This window comes from Mirounga angustirostris, unplaced genomic scaffold (genome assembly GCF_029215605.1).
Source record: "Mirounga angustirostris isolate CCGP_5_RB_7025 unplaced genomic scaffold, mMirAng1.0.hap1 SCAF_17, whole genome shotgun sequence".
In the NCBI taxonomy this organism is placed as follows: Eukaryota; Metazoa; Chordata; class Mammalia; order Carnivora; family Phocidae; genus Mirounga; species Mirounga angustirostris.
Window position 1 is genome coordinate 47,431,918 of NW_026991725.1, and position 22,097 is coordinate 47,454,014.

At 57.5% G+C, this 22,097-nt stretch overlaps 3 protein-coding genes across 11 annotated transcripts; 1 reads left to right on the plus strand and 2 right to left on the minus strand.

The window, feature by feature from the left end:
• Positions 1 to 834: 834 nt before the first annotated feature.
• MPDU1 (mannose-P-dolichol utilization defect 1) lies at positions 835 to 7,549 on the plus strand. 7 transcript variants are annotated; one of them, XM_054511101.2, is made up of 7 exons: positions 885 to 1,244; positions 2,455 to 2,520; positions 2,700 to 2,832; positions 3,145 to 3,230; positions 3,334 to 3,452; positions 3,560 to 3,670; positions 6,904 to 7,062. In XM_054511101.2, exons 1-7 carry the CDS (start codon positions 1,142 to 1,144, stop codon positions 6,925 to 6,927), a joined length of 642 nt encoding a protein of 213 aa, XP_054367076.1. In that variant the 5' UTR covers positions 885 to 1,141; the 3' UTR covers positions 6,928 to 7,062. The 7 variants fall into 7 exon arrangements, with proteins under 7 accessions (XP_064438707.1, XP_064438706.1, XP_054367075.1 ...); XM_045890080.3 differs by lacking the exon at positions 6,904 to 7,062 and adding an exon at positions 3,786 to 4,494 and having other exon boundaries at positions 895 to 1,244; XM_054511100.2 differs by lacking the exon at positions 3,334 to 3,452 and having other exon boundaries at positions 858 to 1,244; positions 6,904 to 7,281.
• SOX15 (SRY-box transcription factor 15) lies at positions 4,638 to 6,732 on the minus strand. Its single transcript, XM_045890099.3, has 2 exons — positions 5,417 to 6,732; positions 4,638 to 4,854 (listed from the first exon to the last, which is right to left on the minus strand). Exons 1-2 carry the CDS (start codon positions 5,947 to 5,949, stop codon positions 4,686 to 4,688), a joined length of 702 nt encoding a protein of 233 aa, XP_045746055.1. The 5' UTR covers positions 5,950 to 6,732; the 3' UTR covers positions 4,638 to 4,685.
• Positions 7,484 to 21,919, minus strand: FXR2 (FMR1 autosomal homolog 2). Of its 3 annotated transcripts, none has more exons than XM_064582568.1 (17): positions 21,464 to 21,919; positions 15,865 to 15,917; positions 15,416 to 15,509; positions 14,753 to 14,824; positions 14,509 to 14,657; positions 14,154 to 14,247; positions 13,552 to 13,758; positions 11,067 to 11,237; positions 10,828 to 10,906; positions 10,401 to 10,510; positions 10,058 to 10,144; positions 9,540 to 9,762; positions 9,192 to 9,389; positions 8,902 to 9,102; positions 8,710 to 8,805; positions 8,469 to 8,569; positions 7,484 to 8,179 (listed from the first exon to the last, which is right to left on the minus strand). In XM_064582568.1, the coding sequence occupies exons 1-17, from the start codon at positions 21,542 to 21,544 to the stop codon at positions 8,084 to 8,086; spliced, it is 2,112 nt and encodes a 703-aa protein (XP_064438638.1). In that variant the 5' UTR covers positions 21,545 to 21,919; the 3' UTR covers positions 7,484 to 8,083. The 3 variants fall into 3 exon arrangements, with proteins under 3 accessions (XP_064438638.1, XP_045745974.1, XP_064438639.1); XM_045890018.3 differs by having other exon boundaries at positions 13,552 to 13,668; positions 21,464 to 21,917; XM_064582569.1 differs by lacking the exon at positions 21,464 to 21,919 and adding an exon at positions 16,018 to 21,162.
• Positions 21,920 to 22,097: the final 178 nt, after the last annotated feature.

Here is a 22,097-nt window from a genome sequence, read left to right on the forward strand (position 1 = left end):
GGGAAGGTGACACCTTCCTGTGGGAGCTCCTCAGCAACAAGAGCGCTCCGCTCTGCCCTCCGCGTCCAAGGCCGGGTGAACACGCCGATGAAAGCCTCCCCGCACCAGGGACGCTCCTATCCCAGCCGTGGCAGCCGTGGGGACTGTCACCTCCACCCCCAGTCACCCTGGGCTCCCCCAGGAACAGCAGGCCTCCAGCCCGGGCCCCGGCCCCGGGGGTGTACCCAGAGGGAGTGCGTGGCCGCCCCAGGGCGGCGCGATCGCCGGGAAGCCAGATGCGGCCCTTCCAGCCGCGGGGGCCCGGTAAGGCGGAGGCCCGCCCCACCGCGTCCCGGACATCCCGTGTGACCTCGCTAACCGGCAGAGACCTGCTGCCCGATGGCGTGGTCCTTGCAGCGGGCGCCGGGCCGCCGGGCCACCGGGGCGTAGCGGCCAGGCCCGCCGCCACCGGGATGGCTGCGAGCTGGGGTCCCAGCGCGGGGGGCGGAGGGCATCGCAGTCCACGCCGGCCTCTCGGCCGCAGAGGGCGGAGGCGCCGGCGGCGTGGGGGGAACCCTCGGGCCTGGGGGGTTCCTCGGCCGTTCCCCCGTCCCGGCCCAGCAGCTGCGGGCGCACCCAACCGCCACGGCCCCGGGCGAGCCGGGGAGGGAGGCACGTGGGCCTGCGCGCAGCTCAGCGCCGCCGGAGGGCTGCCTGGAGCAGGCGGCCCTGCTCCCGCCGACGCCCTTCCCTCGGGAGACGCCGAGACAACAGGAGAGAGGGAGCCACGGCGCCCCCACTGAACGCCCTTCCGGAGACTCGGGCTCCTTCTCTCTCAACTTCGAACAACGTGGAGTCGGCCGGGGGCAGACAAGATGGCGCCGCGCAGAAAGGCAGGAGGCTCAGCGCGGCCTCCGAACCGGGAGCGTAAACAAAGGCGCGATGGAGGGAACTGCGCAGGCGCAGAGCTTTAGCACGCCGTAAAATTCGAACAGGGAGGGTGCTTCCGAAACTCGGTCTCTCGCCGAGACCTATTTCACGCTGCTGAAGGTGGGGTGGCGTTAGAAAGAGCGGGGAACAGGGGGGCGGAGGGCCCAGAGCGCGCATGCGCAGCGTCGGTCAATGGCGGCCCGGAGAGACAGGCGGAAGCTAATTTGGCAACATGGCGGCCGAGGCAGATGGCCCGCTCAGACGGGCGCTGGTGCCGCTTCTCTTACCTGAGGAATGCTACGACCAAATTTTCGTCCAGTGGGACTTGCTTCACGGTGAGCTTTATTCGGCATCCTACCAAAGCTCTGCTGGAGCGCCCTCGGGCCATCAGTGGTGCGTGACTGCGGCCCAGGCGGCGCGGCGGCGCCGACCCCTCCCGGGCCGAGCCGGGCGGAAGTCACTCCGGAAGGGGGCGGAAGTGTCTCGGCCTCCATAGAGGGGGGCTCGCCATATTTGGGCGGGAGGCCGGGGAGGGGTCCGCGGGCGGCGGCGGCCCCGCTACTTCTTTGTGGTGGTAAAAGATGGACAGACTTGAAACCGCACAAGACAAAGTTAAAATCGGACCAAATCGTTCCAGTCTCCAGTAGATCAGTCGGTTAGGCGTCTGCCTGCGGCTCGGGTCATGACCCCCCGGGGCCCTGGGATCGAGCCCCGCATCGGGCTCCCTCCAGAGGCGCCTTCCGCCCTCCACGTTTGCTCGTGGTCTAAGCCTGGGGGGACTTGCCTGCAGGCCTCCGTCTGCGTGGCAGGTCCACACGAAGCCCCCTGCAGACGCCAGGTCCCGTGGGAGGCCTGCCCAGCCTGCCCTTGCCCGGTCCCGGTCCCCCACTGTGCTCCTGGGACCGACTGGGTCGAATTCACGACTCCCACTGGGCCGAGCTCCCGGGGCTGGAGGAGGTGTGGGGGCCCTGAAGGGTAACATGAGGTCTGTGAGCGGGGGCTTGGGACAGAGGGTTCAGGAGCGAGTGTATCGGGAGACCTGTCCTTGCACTGGGAAGACCTGTGGATCGGATCCCCCGGGTTGCTCAGAGGAGGGGAATGAAGGATCCGAGGACTCGTGGGCATTGCTCAGCTTTACGAGTTTTTTTTTTCCCCCAAAGATTTTTTATTTACTTGACGGAGAGAGCACAAGCAGGGGGAGCTGCAGGGAGGAGAAGCGGGGAGCCCGACGCGGGGCTCGATCCCAGGACCCTGGGATCACAACCTGAGCCGAAGGCAGAAGCTCAACCGACTGAGCCACCCAGGCGCCCCACACCAAGCAGTTTAGATGTAATCCGCATGGTAAAGGCTGTTTTGGAAAGTCAGAGAACAGCGATAGGACTGGGAGCAGGAAGGCCCAGGCCCCGACAGCCCCGGGCTTCCTTGTGTGCGTTTGTCCACGTCTTAAGGAGCAGCGACAACCCACAGCAGCATGAAAAGCCTTTAGCCCTGGGCGGGGTTCCAGAGGCGTCCAGAAGTTCTGTTTACTCCTTTTTCCCTTCTCAGTCCCCTGCCTCAAGATTCTCCTCAGCAAAGGCCTGGGTCTGGGCATCGTGGCTGGGTCACTGCTGGGTACGTACCTTCTCTCTCCCTGTGTCAGGAGGAGGGCGGAGAGCTGAGATGCCGGAAGCTGGGTGGGTCCCTTAACCGGAAGTGGAGTTAACAGGCTTCCCAGTCCACTCCCTGGCTGTGGTACGCTGCTCCTGAGGGACGCTCGCTCCTCATCCCTGCCCTTCTCGTCCTTTCTCTAGTAAAACTGCCGCAGGTGTTTAAAATCCTGAGAGCCAAGAGTGCCGAAGGGTTGAGCCTTCAGTCAGTAATGCTTGAGCTAATGGCGCTGACGGGGACCATGGTCTACAGCATCACCAACAACTTTCCCTTCAGGTGAGGGAGCCCGCCCTTGATCCCCAAGGGTGAATGTGCACACGTCTAGTGGGGGTCAGGGCGAGGCAGGTAAAAGGGAGGCAAAGCTCAAGCCCTTCTGGAAATCTGGCCGTCTTCCGTGGACGTGATGAGGAGGAGAGCATCCCGAGGATGCCCAAGATCTAGACCGAGTCCATCGGTCTATCCCCGCAGGTCGGGGCTGCGGACAACCGGGAGCATCAGCAAACCGTGGCCCCAGGTGGACGGGCCATGGAGGCTTTCCCTACCTCTTCCCAGGCCCGCCTTTCTCCCTCCCCACTCTTGACTCTGCAGCTCTTGGGGTGAAGCCCTGTTCCTGATGCTCCAGACAGTCACCATCTGCTTCCTGGTCCTGCACTACGGAGGACAGACGGTGAAAGGTGCTGGGGGGGTGGCTCTTGGGGGCCCTGTTGGGAACTCCGGCCTGGGGAAGCCCAAGGACCGGAGAGGCTCATCGGGGCTCCTTACCTCCCTGACCCCCAGGTGTCACCTTCCTAACGTGCTATGCGCTGGCCCTGCTGTTGCTGCTGTCCCCACTGACGCCCCGGGCTCTCATCACCCTGCTCCAGGCCTCCAACGTGCCTGCGGTGGTCGTGGGGCGGGTGAGGGCTGGGAGCGAGGGAAGGATGCTGGGGGGGGGGGGGGGTGAGCAGAGCAAGTGTGTGAGGAGTTCAGACGGCGGAACGAAGGTTCTCAACCTCTCCCCCAGCTGCTCCAGGCCGCCACGAACTACCGGAACGGGCACACGGGCCAGCTCTCCGCCGTCACCGTCTTTCTGCTCTTCGGGGGCTCCTTGGCCAGGATCTTCACCTCCATTCAGGTGAGTGCCCCTTCTCCCCGCTAGGGGGCACTAAAGCCCGGCCCTCGCTCCGCCGCGGACTGCACGCTGCTCCTCCTCTGAACACTGTCTGGGACCCCTGCCGTCTGTCCCGCAGGAGACCGGAGACCCCCTCATGGCGGGCACCTTCATGGTCTCCTCCCTCTGCAACGGCCTCATCGCTGCCCAGCTCCTCTTCTACTGGGACGCAAAGCCCGGCCGCGAGAAGAAAGAGTAGGGCTGAGCTGGCTGCTGGAGCGCCTGCTCCCGTCGTCCCCCAACCTCAGGGTCGTTCCCACCCGAACCAGTCTGCTGGCGGGACCCCTCCTTCTTCATCCCTCTGCAACTGTGAAAGTCTCGAGCCTGGGTTTTAGGGGGACCGCGGATCCTGGGAGAGCATGGGGGTAGGGCTTTCAGGCCGACACCACTGCCCTGTGCGCGGAAGGTTAACTCGCCGAATCGTTCGCCCCAGACTCCTCCCCAGCGGCCATTCCCAGCTCTTTAGGTTTTCTGGGGCCCAAGTCGGCCCTGCCCTCCCCCTCCCATTTCCCTGTGGCCCTGGAGGGCAGAGCCGCCGGTGGAAGCAACTGGGGGCTTGGGGCCGCCCCCCTCCCCGAGCCTGGGTGGGACGGTCTCCAGGCCCCCAGTGCTGGGTGGGGGGCGGGGGGGCTGGAGAATGACTCAGGCAGGGCCCCAGGGTGGGGTGAGGAGGTTCCTGCTCTGGCAGGTCCAGGCGGAAGGGAGTGGAGACTGCTGGTTCCTGCTGCAGTGAGGGGGGAACGGACATGGGGCAATAAAGACTCCGAGACAGGGTTTAATTGTAAAAACTGTGTTCATCCTACAAAAAAAAAATGTTTTGTGGGGCGGAGGGGGAGGGGGGGGAAGGGGACGGTGGCCCAGGCCTCCTCTGAACTGGGGTCCAACACAGTTCTAAAGAAGGGTTTGCAGCCTGGGGGGGGAGTTCAGGGTGAAGACAAAGGAGGGGGAGCCCTTCCTGGGAGGTCCATGTCCACGAGGGTTAGAGGTGGGTCAGGGGCAGGGGGGGCCCCAGCAGGGGAGGGCTGTACGGGGCGGGAGAGCTTGGGGGGAGGCAGGGGTTGTACTGGGGGAGCAGCTCTCCCTGGAGCCTGGGGTTACTCTGAGGGAGGGAGCACGGCGAGGAGGCCTCTGGTTTGCAGTGCGAAGAGCTGCAAAGAGAGAGATACTGGGGTTAGAGCCCGTTCCCGGGTTGGGAGGTGCCGGCGGCGCCCCCCACGCACAGGTGGGGCTGGGTGGGACCACCTCTGGCCCCAGCCGTCACCCGGCCACCGGTCCCTGGCTGTCCGGGCTCCACCGGGTAGCGCAGGTTGGGGACCAGACCCCACGGCGGCTTGGGAACCGGGGCGCGGCCGTGTCAGGGCACGCTCTGGAACGGGCTTGCGTGTCGCGCCTGTTTTCGGCAGGCCAGGAAGGGGCAGAGTCGGCCGGGCCTCTCCTTGCCCCGCGGGCAGGGAGGGGAAGCCGGGTCACAGGAGGGCCAGAAGCGGGGAGGAAACGGGAAATTCGGGTAACTAGAACAGGATCGCATCCTGGGGGCCGCCACTGCCGGGCTGGGATGGAAACGGCCTCCAGGGAACCCCGGGGCCACCAGAACGCCCCCACCCCGGCGGGGCACTGGGCGGCCGGGGGGGGGGGGGCGCTAACCCCCGCCCCCCAGGTCCCCCCGGAGTGGCCCCTGCCGGAGCCTCAGCCCGCCCCCCAGGCGCTCACCCGTATCCGCCGGGCAGGTAGGCTGCGGAGTAGTTGGGCGGCTGGTACCCGAAGCTTCTGCTCCCCTGCGTGCTCGCGTACCCGGGCCCCCAGACCGGCCCGCCGGCAGCCACGCCGCCGCTCCCCGGGCCGAAGTGGGGCGGCCCGGTGCCCGAGCTCTTGGCCTTGCGCCGAGGCCGGTACTTGTAGTCGGGGTAGTCGCGCAGGTGCCGGGCCCGGAGCCGCTTGGCCTCTTCCACGAAGGGCCGCTTCTCGTCCTCGCCCAGCAGCTTCCACTGCGCGCCCAGGCGCTTGGAGATCTCCGAGTTGTGCATCTTCGGGTTCTGCTGCGCCATCTGGCGGCGCTGCGCGGAGCTCCACACCATGAACGCGTTCATGGGCCGCTTCACCTTCTCCAGGGGGAGCCCCCCGGACGCCCCCGGGCTCCCGGCGCCCTCCCGCTCCGGGCAGCCCGAGGCCGGGTTGGCAGGAGCCGTGGGAGCAGGAGGCTCCAGGCTCCAGACCTGGGCGTGGGAAGGGCCAGGAAGGGCCATGGGGGCGGGGGGGGGCGGTGGAGGGAAGCCTTGCGAGGGCGTCCTCCGCGCCCTCCCCTCCAAAGCGGAGCGTCGATGCCCACACGCGGTGTCCTTAAAACGCAAGGCTCTTCCCAGTCTGCAGTCGTTCCAGAGACCTCGTGTCCTTATAGAAGTGGGTGTCGTCCCCAAGTTCAGAGTCCTGAGAACGGAGCCCCTGCTCCCAGCCAGCCAGGCACTTTGGAGAGCCGGCGCCCGACCCGCTGCCCGGTACCCCGGCACCGCGCACACTGCGCTCGCCGCTCCCGGATGCCGCCAGGTGCCGGCCCAGCCCGCCTTCCGCCGAGGCGCGCCCGGCCTCCGAGCAGTCCCGGGCAGTCCCGGGGCCCGGCCGCCACCGCCCCTCTCACCTGGCCTCAGCGTCTGTGGCTGGCGGGTGGGCCAGGCCCGGGAACAGCTTTTAACCAGACTCCTCCCCACTCCCTCCCCGCAGGCCGCGCCTCCCGACGGGCGCCGACGTCCCCCTCCCCTAGGCAAGCCCAGGTGTCCTGTTGTTCCCAGCCCCCACCACTCCCCTCGGGGCACCACGCCCCCTCCCCACCCAAGACCCAGATGTCAAGCCTTCCAGCGCCAGGAGCTCTGAACGCCTTCCCCTCCCTTCGGGAGCTTTGGCAATTTAAAGTCAATTCCTTTGCACAATGGGATCAAGCACTGGGGAATCAAAAGCCCTCAGGGTCACAATGGAGCTAGGAGGAAGTTGGGAACACCCCACCCCCTACCCCAAACCCTTTTCTTGTGCCTATTGCTCCTCAAAGCCCTGACCTGCCCCTGGGCCAAGACAGTCAGGAGGCAGTCCATTTTTGCTTCCTGAGTCATCCCAGCAGGTGCTTAGGTGGTGATTCAGCCCCTTCCTCCAGGTGAGAAAACTTAAGCCCTCCCAACTCCAGCCCCCAAACCTCGGTTTCTCCACTGCAGGTGCTATCTGCAAACCGAGTCTGAAGGCAGGGAGCCCGAAGCCCGGGCTCCCCTGGGCCCCCACCCCCCGGGGGCCCAGCGGTCAGCACTGTGGGTGCCTGAGAAGCGGCCTGGACCCAGCGCGGAGAGCCAGCAGCAACGAGGGCCGGACACCCAAGTCTCAGAGGCTGTCTCCGGGGAGCCCGGCTCCCCATTCAGCCCCAGGCCCAGCCCAAGCCCCAGGCCTCGGGTAATCGGATTAGGCAGCCGGCCTTGGCTCTCAGCTCTGAGCAGGAACGGCTCCAGCCCGGGGCAGCCCTACCTAGCCCGCGGTGACTCAGGGGAGAGGAGGGGCCCCGCTCCCTCTACCGGCACACCTGGGGGAGGGGAGAAGCAGCAAGCCACAGGCCACTGGCCTCCGGACTAGAAAGGGACCTGGACCGGGGGGACACAGAGGAATGCCAGGAATTCCCAGAAGTGGACAATCTCTGGAACACCAGAGAAGCCAGGTGGGGAGAAACAGGAAACAAGGCCCGGACAGGTCAATCCTAGAGAAACTGCTGGACCCAACTGGGGACAAGGAAGGTGCAGGAACCACAGAGCCATTTGGATTTTTTTATTCTCTTTTTAAATACTGTACAGTGAAAAATAAATACGCCTTCTCATCCACCAGACAAGGTTGGTCCCCCCCTCCCCCGGGGGACCTTGTCACCCCCCTTCATACACACCCCTGGTTCTACTCCAAAACCTTCCCCATGCCTCCCACCCACGTATACCCTTACTATCCCCGTCTTCCACAGTGATGAGGCCCCAGAAATGGGGGGTACAGGATGGGAGGAGGGATAGCAGGGGAGCCCCCCTGAACGGTCAAATCCGGGTGGGTCAAGGAGCACCCCGCACCAGCAGGCGGAGAATGGGGGTGTTCAGAGAGATCGGGGCATTAGAGGATAAAGGCACATCCAGTCTGATGGGGAAGGAGAGAGGCTCCCTCACCCTGGGGAAGGGTGGACAAGAGGGGGGGGTATGACCCTGTTACACACCCCTCCACTAGCTCCTGGAGGTTGAGGGGGGACCCAAGCTGCTGTGCCACCCCCCTCCCCCCTAGATAAGAGCAGCTCCAGCGCAGGTCAGTCGGGCCTGGGAGGGCCATGGTGTTGGGCAGCAAGCGAGATGGAGAAGGGAGGGATGCAGGCTGGAGGTTTTATGAAACCCCGTTCACCAAACTACCCAACTCCAAGGGGGCGGAGAGCTCCCCATTCTCTGAGGGGCCCTTAGGAAGCTTGCTGACAGAGTCGCCCTGAGGGGAAGTGGGGAAGAAAAACGGGAGAGGAAGGAAGGAAGCCGGTCAGCAGAGATCCAGGTAATGCCATCCCCCCGCCATCCTAGTGCTCCTGGCGGCTGACCTGCCGCTCTCGGGGCTCTTACAGGCACCCGCAAAGTCCGAACCAAACTTCCCTGCCCTAGCCAAACCTTCTCTATTCCACACGCAGCCTAAACTCCATCGGACACCGGCTTCTCTGCGAATTCCCTGCGCCCCCTGGCCCTGGAGGCAACGCGGTGGGGTAAACGACACCCCGCCTGCCTACCTTCTGTCCTGGAAGAGAGTCCTCTGAGGCTTTAGTGCGTTCCAGGGGGGGCCGCTGGCGGCTCTGCGACTCGGCTCGGGAGATATAGTCCGCCACGGTCACTGCGCGAGGCAGAGGACCGAGAGTTTCAGAAGGAAGCGGGTATCCAGCTCCTGGACACCCACCAAGCCCCAACCCCCACCAAAAGGCACCCCGTTCTCTCCACTCTGGGGAAGGATGCCGGCACCCAGTGTTCGCTGACCTGGCTGACGGTCTCCACTGATGGAACCATCCGCCCGGTTCCCACGGTTACGGCGGCGGCGGCTCCGGTTCCGACGCTGGGGTCTCGACTCATCTTCTGTGGGGCACAGAAAACCCAAGCGGTGCATCTAATGCCCCGTACACCTCAATTCCTGCCCAGCTCTCCCTTCTCAGGCCCAGGCACAGCCCTTACCCAGACCATTCTCTGTCATGCTGGGCCCATCAGATTCCAGGCCTCCATCCATGACAGTCCGGTCCTCATCCGTGCGGCGGCGGCGGGAGCGGCGACGCCTGGCACTTGCTGGGGGGGGTTCCCCAGGCTCTGAGTCAACTGGGGGCTCTGGTTCAGATGTGTCCAGTAGGCTGTAGGGATTACTGTCTGGATCTTTCAGCACTGGTCAGAGGAAGAGAAGGTGGTTATCGGGCGTCCATCATCCTTCCTTTCGGCCTGCATCCACAAACCCAGCCGTCTGATACCGGTACCTGAGCTGATAGATGAAGCGTTGTATCTCGTGGTGGGCCGGGGGGCAGGTGGGGGTCCCCTACCCCGGCCCCCAATCGGCCGCCTCCGGCTTTCTTCCCCCCGGGTTGGGGGATCCCGGTCACCTGGCCCAGCTCGGTTAGGCTCCTCCCTCTTCTCTGACTCGGTCTCAGAAGCTGTGGATGGGTCCGAGCTGGGGCCTGAAGGACACGCTGGGCTTCAATCCGGGTCACTCACCCCACCCCAGGATCCATCCCCCAGCCAGTCCCACCTTCAACGTGGCTGTCACCCTTTCCTCGAGACTCCACCCAGGCCTGGGCCTCTCCCCACAAGGCCCACGGTCGTCTTACCATAGGCGGGACCGCCTGTCCTCCGGCCCCGGCCGCGGCCCCCGTAGCTGCCCCCGTAGGTTCGCGTAGCGTGGAGGGAGGACGAGGAGCTCTCGTCCGTGGCGTATCCGGCCTTGTCGCTGCCACCGCTGCCCCGCCCACTCCCGGGAGGGCGGAAGCCCAGCCCAATCTGCCGAAGCTGCTCATCAATCTGCAGCCTCTCCAAGCGGAGCTGCTCCACCTCCTGGTCGGGCAGAAGGTGGAGAGGTACCGAAGGAGTGACGAGACCCACAACACTCCTCCCTCACTCGTGCTCCTTGGCCCTGACCGCCCCTAGCGACCTAAACTCTCAGGAACGGGAGAAAGACACTGGCTAAACGAAGAACATTATGGGATCCAACCCCACAGCCCCAAATCTCCACTCCGTGGTTTCCGTTCTCCTCAAACTGGGCACCACTGCTCCTAACTTCATCCGCCAGCAGCCTCTGCCTCCTTGCTACACCCACACCCTTCCGCTCCCCGGCTTCCGGCCTGGGTACCTGCAGGTAGGAGAGATGGTATTCCAGCAGGGCCTGGGCGTTGCTAATACTCTCCCGGGTACCCACGAATATGAAAGGAACCATCCCCTGCAGAGCAGAGAGGACGGGCACGGTTAGCGGGAGAGGAGTCAAGGCAAGTACCAACTCCACCCTGCCTCCTACGGAAGCTCACCCAGCGGGATCATTCTGGGTTCTGCAATACTAGGGGGACACAGAAGTTCCCGTCCCCCACCCCCCAGGAACCCCATCCTCCGCCCTCTAGAAATCCCAGCCCCCAGAGGAGAACAAGAGAACAATGCCATCTGCTTCTGGAAACCAGTCTCTGGATGCAGCTGCCCCATACCTCCTCCCTGGGGTTCTTCTTGTCATTATCACCTTCTACTCGAACCCTCACCACACCAGATTTATCCACAATCTCCTGGATCACTTTCCCGTTCTTTCCAATCACTTTGCCTGAATGGGTAAAGGAGAAATTAGGCTTTTTTTTTTCTTTTAAAGAGTAAAAACAGGTAAGATAAACAGTCTTCCAGCTCCTATATATGGATTCTGTATAATTATTCTCTTGCTTCTAAGTTTCTCGTGAGTTCTCAGGACAAAATACTACAATCCAGAGAAATCTGTTCTTCCATTTTTGTCACTCTTCCGACAGACTGCTCTGTCCTCATGAAATTGGAAGTCCCCGGGGGGCTGCCGAGCCCAGAACAGCTTTAGGGGATCTCACACCTGGCCCCCCCCACACTCCCTCCTATGCGTACACACCCGCAACTCACCAACAAGGTTCCTGGGCACTTGCACGGAGTCCTCCGAAAACTCAAGGTAGCTCCGGGCCTGTCGGCACGCCTCAGGAGTCTATGAGGAGAGGAGGGGGGTTGTTACTCAGACCCTGATCCTCCTGCTTCTCTCTGCCTTTGGGAACATGTGCTGCCACCAAAGTCAGGGAGGGAGGTCCACCGAACACTCGCCTCGCTCTTCCCCCAAGGGACCTAAACCACAGCTGTCTTTCGCTGACCTCCCCATAGATGCGGAAAGTGCAGGTCTCTTCACCCAACTCGATGGCCGTCACCCCGGGTACTTTTCGGGCCTGCTGGATGTTGGCACCGTGAGTCCCAATGGCCAGTCCCATCAGGTCTTCTCGCACGGTGAACTCCTCCTGAAAGGCGGCTGCCAACTGCTTACTTGTCTGAAAGGAAAAGGCACAGTGAGGTTTGTGGTGGTGGAACCCCAGACACCTGTCCCAGGTACCTACCTGACACTGCAGGACCTCAAGGAGAGAAAAATGTGTGAAAACAAGCCAGAACCACCCTGGATCCGACCACGGGGACCCGTACAGAGAATTCAGGAACCTTTCCGTCCACCCCCTACCTGGCAAACACCAATGGCTTGGCGGGGAGGGGAAGCACATGAGGCAGAGTTTGGGCTGGAGCCACCACAGTTCTGGATGTGGTTCTAACACTATCTGGTTATGCGATCCTGAACACAACACACTCTCAGGGTCTCTATTCTGTCATCTGCTAAACGATTACACCGGACTTACCCCGCCCCCAAACTCTCAGGAGATTAAATAAGGTTATAATAATGATTAAATAAGGATTAAATAAGGTGTGAAAAACCCTTTCCCAAGATAAATGCAAAAGTAAGAAACTATGATTATCTTAACCAAACTAGTATCAGCTCCCAAAATAATGAACAGAAAGCAAGGGGCTGAGAAAAGCATAAAAGGAGCCCATTATGGAACAACACACTGCCACTTCATTTCTCGGCCAGGCCTTAGATAGCTGGGCACAAGGGCAGGAAGACGGGGAGGGTTCTGGAAGAGGGAGTCCTAGGTAGAAGCACCAAACAGGAGAGCTATCTGAAAGGGGACATTCCCGATTCCAGTCCACTACTCCTACTTACAAGACAGAAGGGACTACATTACGGCGAAGGCTTACATGAGGCAAGAAGAAAAAGCAGACAAAAAGGGACTACACTGGGTGTTCAAATAACTAAGGGAGGGAGGGAGAGGATGCACAATGATTTACAAACATCCTCTAGAGAAGTTTACCCAGGGCTGAATTTCTTTTTTTTTTTTTTCTTAAAGATTTTATTTATTTATTTGAGACAGAGAGAATGAGAGAGCACATGAGAGGGGGGAGGGTCAGAGGGAGAAGCAGACTCCCCGCCGAGCAGGGAGCCCGATGCGGGACTCCAGGATCATGACCCGAGCCAAAGGCAGTCGCCCAACCAACTGAGCCACCCAGGCGCCCCCAGGGCTGAATTTCTTAAACTGCCTGATGGGTACAAGGGTACCTGTTTTGTTATCTTTTTCCTTTACACAGGCAACATTTCAAAGTAATTTTAAAAAATTAGGGGAAAAAAAAAAGAACAAGCTCTCTCAAAAACAGACTTTGCACTTACGGCTAACTTAGCTATCTGCACATTTTAAAAGATTTTATTTATATATTTGAGAGAACGAGAGGGCAGAGGGAGCGTGCACGAGAAGGACAGAGAGACTCATGAGCAGGCTCTGCGCTGAGCATGGAGTACAACTCGGGGCTCGATCTCACGACCCTGAGATCAGGACCTAAGCCAAAATCAAGTCAGATGCTCAGCCGACTGAGCCACCCAGGCGCCCCATATCTGGCACTCTTCACCACACTGATCAATAAACCAGGGCCTAGGAGAGCTGAAGTCTAGCTTCGGCCACCAGGGAATCTGCTCATTGGGAACCGGAGCAGACGTACTTCATACCATCTCGGGGTGAGGGTGAATTTTTAACTGCCACCGCCCTGAGTAGTGGCATCCCTGGAGAAGTGGAAGATCACCATGCTCCACAATTTGCACAGGCTCAGAGAAGAGCCTCCCCAAAAGATCAGTTCTCTTGATAAATGGAAATGGATGGACGCACACACACCCTACTTGTGTAGGACGGTATGACACCTAAGAAAAGGGAATCTGACCACCTTAAGACATCAGAACTCAAAAAGACCTCGTGGAAATATTCTAGTCTAACTACCTCATTCTCACAGACAGAGCTAAAGCTCAGTGAAACCAAATGCTCTGCCAAAGGTCAATATTTGACAAAGCGAGACTTGGGATTTCAAGTCCAGTGGTCTTTCCAGCGTACAAATGGTTCTCAAATATACCCTGCAAAGCAGTTTGAATCTCAGAGGTGATCTGGGGGAGGCCAGTGGAGGTCAGGGCCACACCCGCCTCTTCCACTTTTAGACAGAGCTGCTCTGATTGATCTGTTTAGGCATCGTGCTTTCAAGTAAAATTTCACTTGATCAAAGGGTCCCATGGTTAAGAAAAAAACTGGAAAACTGTACTATTATAACACGATGGAGCTCTGCCATCTGGAGGAGTCTGGGATAAAATAGCAGACCCAGGTTTAATGGCCCAGAAAGACGTTGGTCTTTTTGTTCTGTAAACACAAGAGCATGGGTGGAGGATGGGACAGGAAGGGGGGACGACAACAATACCATTCCGCAGCAAAAAGTAGAGCTCAAATTTACCTCTAGGTGCTTGGTAGCTTCTTCATTGCGGGACATGAGTAGCAGTTTGGTGCGCAGGCTTCGGAAATGCATGTCACCCAGCAGGGATGCCCGCTTCACAGGAGCTTCTGTGGTCGACTGGGAAGAAACCAATGGAAAAGTCACTAAACGGACTTTGAATACACACTGGGGAAGAGCCAGGAGCTGGGAATCAGGATGCCCGAGTCTCTGGAAAAGGACAGGAATTAAGAAATGAAGCGAGAGGAGGAAAATCATCATCAGTCTCACAAGGGCCTACCATCTGGGCAACTAAGGGAAGTGATTTTAGGCAGCAGGCTGAGGTGAGAACTGTAGTCTATTTTCTGAGAGTCCAAATACACAAGGGAGGGTCCAGCCCAGACTGTAAGATATGATGGCCAGGCTAAAAAAAATAAATTAAGGTCAGACATGAGGGAAGACTAAGGGAACGTGGGGCTACCTGGGCCCACAGGGGTTAGGAGCCATAAAAAGCCTTCTTTGACAAATAGAAGCACATCTGAGCTCCTTCCTTTCTGCAAGGAGTTCAATAGGGAGAAGGAAAAATCGCTGCAGGGGTTTGGGTGCAAGTCAGGCAGGTAACTCACCAGAATGAAGAGCTCACTATTTGTGATGTTGAGAAAGATGCAGTTCGCTCCCAATGCTTTCTTGAACTCTTTATGGACGTTTTCGTTGGAGCAGCTGCCGAGAAAGAGAAGAATGCTCCGTGGGCACAGTGTAGCGGGCAAAGGTTCGGGGGAGAGACAGGGACCACAAAAATGAGAAAAGAGGAAGGACCGCAGTGAGAGAACAGGGATGAATAAAGCGAGGGACTGGGAGCCAGAAGGGCTCTGGAGGCCCAAGGGAACAGGGGGGAAGACTGACAGTAGGAGTGGGGCCTGGAGAAGAAGGGCAGACAGGAGGATCGTCAAGGGGGCCCCCACCCCAACATCCCTAACTCACGCCTCTCTCAGATCCTCAGGCACAGCCATGGTAACCTTGAAGAAGCTGCCTTTGGTTGCCAGGGGATTGGGATTCACTGGCCGGAGCCGTTCCAGGGTCACAATCTCGTTGTAAGTGGCATCGCAGGCGGCGTATTCGATGACATAGAACTGGCAGAAAGAGAGAAGGGAAGAAACAAGTGTGGATGACCGAACGTCTGCCTCCCCCCTTTCATTGACTAGGACGTGTGCCTCCCATCACTCACATCTCCCTTCATCATCCGCACCCGGGCCAGCCACCAGCCACAAGGTTCCTGCTCGTTGGCTCGAGAATATACCTGAAGGTGAAAATAAAAGAGATACTGAGGACCACCCAAAAACATCAGACCAGAACAGGCATTCAGACACTTAGGAGGCACATTACATAGAAACAAAGGAAACTCAAGGAAGGAGTGGATTAAAAACCAGAGGGTGGGGGCGCCTGGGTGGCTCAGTCGGCAGCGTCTGCCTTCGGCTCAGGTCATGGTCCCAGGGTCCTGGGATCGAGCCCCGCATCGGGCTCCCTGCTCCTCGGGAAGCCTGCTTCTCCCTCTCCCACTCCCCCTGCTTGTGTTCCCTCTCTCACTGTGTCTGTCAAATAAATGAAATCTTAAAAAACAAAAACAAAACCAGAGGGTGCTGTCCCCATAAACAGAGAGAAGGTGACTCCCCTAAAACTGGGAAGCTCCCGGGAGTTTGATCACAACAGCGACAGACAGAGAACCGGTGCATCTCTCTCTTCCACAGCCTACCAGGCTGGGCACAGTAGCTTAGCGCGGGGAGGGAGACTGAACAAACCGGCGAGGAGCCTAGGGTACTAGTATCAGGGCAAGGGAGACGCAATCCTGGGTAAAGTGACATTTAGAAAGGGTGGAGCCCGTGGCCCTTACCTCCACCTCGTCCCCTTCTGTGATCTCCTTATTATAGTCAGCTGGAGGTGGTAGCCGGACATCCCCAAAAGGAATCTGCCTCTCACTCTGCCAGCTGCCAAGGGAAACAGTGACATGAAAGCTATTCGGGCTAACGTGGTTGTCCATTTCTTCAGGAAGGGGTTACTGCCTCCGCCGGGCAACTTCCACCTTCCCCGGTGATTAGAGGCTAAATCCCAGGCCCTGCTCCAGAGCAGTGTCTTCTCTCTTGCTAGAACCTAATACTAGGTCAAAAGTCCCCCACTCTCACCAAATTTCAGCCCGTTCTTCTCCTGGGATCCACCTAAGTTGACCACCCAAAGCTCTGGCTCTCCCCACCTATTACATGCCTCATAGGACTCAGCCGCCCCCTCCTCTCCACCCTCCTTGTAGGATCTAGTATGCTGGATTCTCTATTCCCAAGGTCTTACTTGTTTTCAAAGTAGATGGTAACAGAGTCTTCATGGACATCCTTCACAAAGCCCTAGAATGGATTGTAGAACAAAGTAAGAAAAAAAAAAAAGAAAGAAAAAAAGAAAATGACAATTTACCACCATCAACGGAACAGAAACAGAGACCATTACCTCGAGTTTTAGACCGGGACACAAGCAATCTAAAATAGGGCCAGAAAAACCTGTGCTGGGGAAAAGACATGAACGTTGAGGTAGAGACAAAGGAAATGACATGGACATGGAAAGAGAAGTGGCAAAATCTAGAACTAAGATGAGACAAATTCAACAGAAGGGGGAAACATCACCTGCACGAGAACAGCCTGGAAACTGATGGGTCTACTAAGGCTCCCACAGGGGCCTCCCTGTCTGTCAGCCTCCCGTTATGCTGAGCAACTTGCCAGAGTTCAATTAAAATACCAACCACACTCAGCAAGGCTAAGAATATCCCATGAGACAGTGTGAGGCTGTCCTGGGACACCTAGAGGACATCAGGATCCGCCAAGAGAGAAGGGTCTAGCTCCCCAACGACAGCAAGAGGCCTGAGCAAACTTGGGCCCTTCGTGCCTGGGTCCTAGATGAATACTCAGAACACTGATGAAGTTCAAAACGATGACCACGATTTACAGAAGGAAAAATCAGGACTTCGGAGATGTGAGATTTCTTAATGCTGGACTTATGACACACTACTATGAATCTGAAAAAGACAAAAAGACCCCCAAATTGAGATGATGATGTGGGAGAGAACAGGGATGACTGAACAGCTCGTCCACTTCCTACTGTCTGTGTCCTCACTGAAGAAGCCAAAGCTATGTGCTCAATCCTATGCTCCCAATTTTTCCACCTTCTCTAATTTTCACATACTCAAAATTAGGGATTGCTAATTCTGAAAGTCCAGTTTATCGATTTGTTCTTTTGTAACTGAGCTTTTGGTTTCCTATCTAAGAAATCTTTGCCTAATCCAACACCACAAAGCTTTCTCCTATTTCTTCTACAAGTTTCATAGTTTTTATTTTACACTTAGGTCTATGATCTGCTTTAAGTTTTGTATATGGTGCAAGATATGATCAAAGCTAGTTTTTTACCCATGGATAGCCAGTTTGAACACCATTTGTTGAAAAGACTACCCTTTCTCTACTGAACTGCCTTTTCACTTTTGTCAAATTCAGGAAGTACAAATTAATGTATTACTAACAGAAAGCAGATAGGTGGTTGACAGAACTTTTGGGAGTGATGGAAATATCTTAATTGTGGTGATGGTATGACATGTATCTACAGGGATACGTAAACGGGTATCTACGTCAAAAACCTATCAAACTATACTCTGAATGCATGTACTTCATTGTTTGTATCTCAATAAAGCTGTTAACAAAAAACGAGGGGTTGGGGCACTTGGGTGGCTCCACTGGTTGAGTGTCTGACTCTTGGTTTCGGCTCAGGTCATGGTCTTGGGGTCGTGGGGAGCCGGGTGTTGGGCTCCACACTCAGCGGGGAGTCTGCAGGGAGCCTGCTTGGGATTCTCTCTCTCTGCCTTCCCCCCTCAATTAAATGAATCTTTAAAATAAAAAAAGTAGGTGTTCCAAAAGGCTAACACACAAGAACCATTCCTGAGCCCTGCAAGTAGGCACAGCAGTTGAGCGTAGGAGAGAAAACACGACAAACGCACACCTGTGTCACTCCCACCTCAACGAACTGGTCACACGTAAATTTACCATACTGCTATCTCCTCACGGTGGGAAAATCTAAACCCAAATTTTACTCTTGGTAACAGCTGGCCATCCTGCTCTTCTTTCAGAATCAGATCTTGTTCTGCCAGCTCACGACCCAGAGCTTTACTACAGCCCAAGGTGTCCGGTCCTCCTGGCGCCTGGCCTCCTCCTCCTCCTCCGTGCTTTCCTTTCCCCGGTCATTCCCCAGGTTTCCTCCACTCTTCGTTCAGATGCACCTATATGCTGCCCACTACTCTGCACTTCTGCTCCTCACTATTTGCCCCAGTCCTTCTTCCTTTTTGGGTTCTTCTCTTAGCTCCTCATTGAGCGTCCTCCTCCTGCCTTCCATAACCGCGAACATGGCATCCCTCTCCTCTTCTTTTCTCCCTTTATGAGGGTCTGTCTGGATTTCTAGAAACATTTCAACCAGCTTCTTCTGCTGACTTTATCCAATTCTTTCCCCAAAATGTCTATCTCCAAACTTGAAAAATAGTTTGAGAATTAGCTTTTCTCAAAACATCTCAGGGATGAGATAAAAGGAGTGGAGGAGTTAGAAGAGAACCACTTGTCTGCCTCCTCTGTGAAGAGATTCCCACTCCCAGGTAAACTCCTTCACAAAGGACGTGTCTGGGACTCTAATCCGATTCTCCCCCAACATGTTAGGGTTGGCCCTCAGGCAGAGGTAGCACTACCACTCCGTTTTCTCCAGCTACCGTGATCCATCCCCAAAGCAGAAATGCAGAGCTCAGAATGGAGTTTTCCCTCACACTACTCAGTTCAACCAAACGCCACACACTCTTACACTTCTAGGGTCTTTTTCCTTCACATATTCTGCAGCACAAGCTTTCTCCTCAACTTCGTATTCCAGTCCAGTCTCTGCTCCTTAACTTCACCCACATCACCCATATTTTTCCTCAAAAGACACCAGTGGTAGAAAGTGAGCTCCTAGTTCTGCTCAGTCCATGCTCATTAAGGAGATAAGCAGGTGAGGGCAGGAGCAGGAGAGTCAATCTCTAGAAAGCCAACCAGATCCGAAGAATGACTCAATTCAGTGGCTGCGGCATATCCTGGCTTTGGCTTACAGGGCCTAGGACCAGAGAGAGGGAGAGCGGCCCAAGGTTTCTAGATACTCAGGTTCCTTAAATTAGAAGATATGAAATTAGTCCCCACCTCCGCCCTATCTTCTAATCCTGGGATCTCAAAAGAAAGGAGGGAGTTCTAGGAGAAAAGCAGGAGGGGTCTGGGTAAAAACCACAGGTCGAAGCTGAGGATGCGATATTCCTTAAGACAGGAATGGGAATGTGGATATCCACTTAAGGTCCGGAAAGTTGGATGATCGTGCCCTGAAAGGTGAACAGATATTTCATTTGGGAGAGTACGACTTAAAGAATAAGATACATTTAGGTACCAGCAGGAAAGGAAGAGCTGGTGGGATAGCTACAGGGTAACAGAGATCCCAGATCTGACATATGCAGTGCTATCGTGGAAAAAAATGAACAACAGGACCCAATTCTGAGAGAGGAGAAAGGGGCCTTCCCAAATTTATATTCTAGAAGCAATGTAAACATTCCTTGACCCACACCAAAGTTTGCTGAGTCATGAATACTAAATCAGTAGGAAGGTCAGAATGGTAAGTATCTACATGGCACTAAAAGTTGAAGAAAGATTAGTCTGAATTTAGGGATTTATTGTTGTTTTCAAATGAGCCATGAGGCAGAAAATGCTAACGTGCCCAGAACACAAAATCCACATCACCTGGCTGGCTTTCAGCTCAACTCCAAACTCTACTTTCTGAGCATCCTGTCCCTAATTCACCCAAGTCTATCACTGCCATAGCCCACAGGGGAAAAGGGAAAGATTCTGAGAGAGATTTTGTGTCGGACACGTATATGTGGAAAGGAAAACATCTCCCTTCCCATCCATCCCACACAGTTAATCTGAACTGGATACCGATCTTTCCCAGCTATGCTTAGTGCCTATGCTTCCTAGAACAAAAGCAAACATCGTATCTCAGTCTCAAACTCAATTTAAGAATCGCTTTTCTTGGAACCTAGAGGTGAGAGGTGGGACACACCCAGATGAAGGACAAGATACTGGGGGGAAATGAGGCCAAAATCTTAGGAAGAAGGGTATTTCAACAGAGATAACCCAAGTTTGAGGAAAAAGGATACAAGAGACAAACGTATTCTATCAGAATCAGAAAGGAATTAGAGACGTTTGCCAAAGAAAACAAATGCTACGGAGGCAGGCTAGAAGAAAAAGTCTTCTGAGTTAGAAAAGTATGCAGAAAAGATGACAGAAGAGATCAGTCGGGAGCTTCCTTCAGACTCGGAATAAGGTGGTTCCCGGAGGGCACACAAGTTTTAGGATAAAAAGCTGAAGACTTAGGTTGACAGGATAAGTTAAGATAAAGAGACAAGGGTGGCCACAGGCACTGAAGAGAAAGAAATCTCGTGAGCGAAGCAAGGCAGAAACGGACAGGCTTTTAAGGGTGGGTAAAAAAAATCACTACACTCAACTTACCAACTGGAGCCAGGGCAGAAACCTTCCACTACAAGGGCAAAGACGAGACCCTTCCCGTTACAGGACTTCACGGGAAAAGAGTTGGAGAAAGTCATTTCCAAGGGCATGAAGACGGAGAGGTCTTCTACAGGAGAAAAGGCCCAAAAGAAGTGAAAGAAAGGGGGCTCTTCTCCTCCCATGGGATAAGAAGGCATCTCTGCTCTGGCTCCTCAGGGTAAAATGAAGGAAGACGGAAATCAGGGAAGTCTCTGCCACCATTCCAGGCTTGAAGTCCAAAGAGGATCAAAAGTAACAAAGAAAAATTTGACCCCAGAGGGGTCTCCCTCTGGCTTCACCCCAATGGGAAAACAGTGTCCTAGATAATGGGTTCGCAAGGCGGTAGGAGAAGGAGCTCTGTGGACCCAAACCCTGGGCAAGGGAAGAGCTGAGGTGAACGAGGACCCTTAAAGACAAACCCCCTTCTTCAAAAAAAAGGCCACCAGGTGCCCAGATTGAGGGAGCTGGCCAGAAGTGTTCCAGAAGTGGAAATCCTTCACAAGACCTCACGGGATCCCCCCACTTGGAGATCAGGAACGGGAGGCTTAGCAGGCTCCCGATGAAGAACCTACAAGGAATGATCTAAAGACAGCTGAGATCAAAGCGATACAAAAAGGAGCGCAGCCCGCAGAATGGTCGACCAGAGGGCCTTGGGGTAAAGGGGTGCGGTGCGAGCCTGGGGGAAAGATGCCACCTTACGGCTGCGAGGCACCTTGCCTGGTTACAGCCCAGAGGTGCGGAGGTCACAGCAAATGCCATAAATGGATTTTGACCGTTTCTCCTTGGCTTGGCCGCAGAAATGCAGCATGGAAGTGGGGTGAGTCCTCCAGAGGCAGAGGCCTCTCCGAGGAAGATCAAAGGATCGAATATGGGACGGCCTTCCCGAGGGGATAATAGGGAAGAATAAAGAGAATTCTCCATGTGCTTGGGCCGTGGCGGGGGGGAGGTGGTTAAGGCCCCAGGTAGGGCTTCCACCGGGAAAACAAGAAGCGTCAAGGAGAAGCTGGGGAAATGGGGTCTCCTCGCGGGGGGAGGGGGCGGCGGGCGCTGATCCGAGCACAATAATGCCCGACGTTCGTTCGCTCTCTCCGAGACGGGGGAGGGGGTGAGGGCAGGTGTAGCCAACGCAGGCGCCGAGGCACGAGGAAGGGGCTTCACTCGCAGAGCTGCCCCGGGGGACGCGGGCGGGAGCGCGGGGCCAGGGCTCGCAGGGCCAGGACGTGGCTCGAGCAGCACGGTCCCGCCCCGCTGCCCCCTCCCCGGCGGGGGGAGGGGGCCGCACGCGGGTGTCCGCGGCCGCCGCACCGCCTCACCTTGTAGAAGGCCCCGTTGGAGCCGCGCACCTCGACGGGCAGTCCCGGCTCCACGTCCCCCGCGGAGGCCAGGCCGCCCATGGCGCCGCCGCCGCCGCCGACTGCCCCGGCGGCGGCGGCGGCGGCGGCGGTCTGAGTCCGGGCCGGGCCAGGCCCCCGGCGTCTCCCCGGGGGAGGAGCCGGAGGGGGAGCCGCGGGGGGCGGGAGCCGGGCCGGCCCCACCGCGGCCCTGCCACAGCCGACGAGCAGGGGGCCGGGGCCGGGCCGCTCCCCGTCCGCCGCCGCCGCCGCCGCCGCCTTGGTCTCCGCCACCGTGAGGGAAACGGCCGCCGCCGCCGCCGCCTTCGTCACCTCAGCTTCCGCCTGCCGCCGCCCCCGCTGCTGCCTCAGTCCCGGGACCCGCTGCTGCCGCTGCCTCTCCACGGCCTCCACCTCCCCCTGCCGCCGCCGCCGCCGCCTACTGCGCAGGCGCACCGGGCACCCGCCCGCCGCGCGCGGGGCCCCGAGGGCCACGGCGCAGGCGTCAAGGCTGGCGACCCAGCTCGCGCTCGCCAGCACATCAGGGCTTCCACACTCCCTTTCGCTCTCGCGCGCCCCCGCCTGGTCGCTTGCTCGCGCTTGCGCAGAACGAGAC

Coding starts and splice junctions, on each gene's coding strand:
- MPDU1 (XM_064582636.1), top strand. CDS start 1,142: ATGGCGGCCGAGGCAGATGGCCCGCTCAGACGGGCGCTGGTGCCGCTT. Junction 2,521..2,699: donor CGTGGCTGGGTCACTGCTGG/GTACGTACCTTC, acceptor TCCTTTCTCTAG/TAAAACTGCCGCAGGTGTTT. Junction 3,671..6,903: donor GGATCTTCACCTCCATTCAG/GTGAGTGCCCCT, acceptor TCTCCACTGCAG/GTGCTATCTGCAAACCGAGT.
- SOX15 (XM_045890099.3), bottom strand. CDS start 5,949: ATGGCCCTTCCTGGCCCTTCCCACGCCCAGGTCTGGAGCCTGGAGCCT. Junction 4,855..5,416: donor TACCTGCCCGGCGGATACGG/GTGAGCGCCTGG, acceptor CTCTCTTTGCAG/CTCTTCGCACTGCAAACCAG.
- FXR2 (XM_064582569.1), bottom strand. CDS start 16,125: ATGTCCATGTCATTTCCTTTGTCTCTACCTCAACGTTCATGTCTTTTC. Junction 13,759..14,153: donor ATAGTGAGCTCTTCATTCTG/GTGAGTTACCTG, acceptor GTCCTTTTCCAG/AGACTCGGGCATCCTGATTC. Junction 9,390..9,539: donor GACAGGCGGTCCCGCCTATG/GTAAGACGACCG, acceptor CGTGTCCTTCAG/GCCCCAGCTCGGACCCATCC.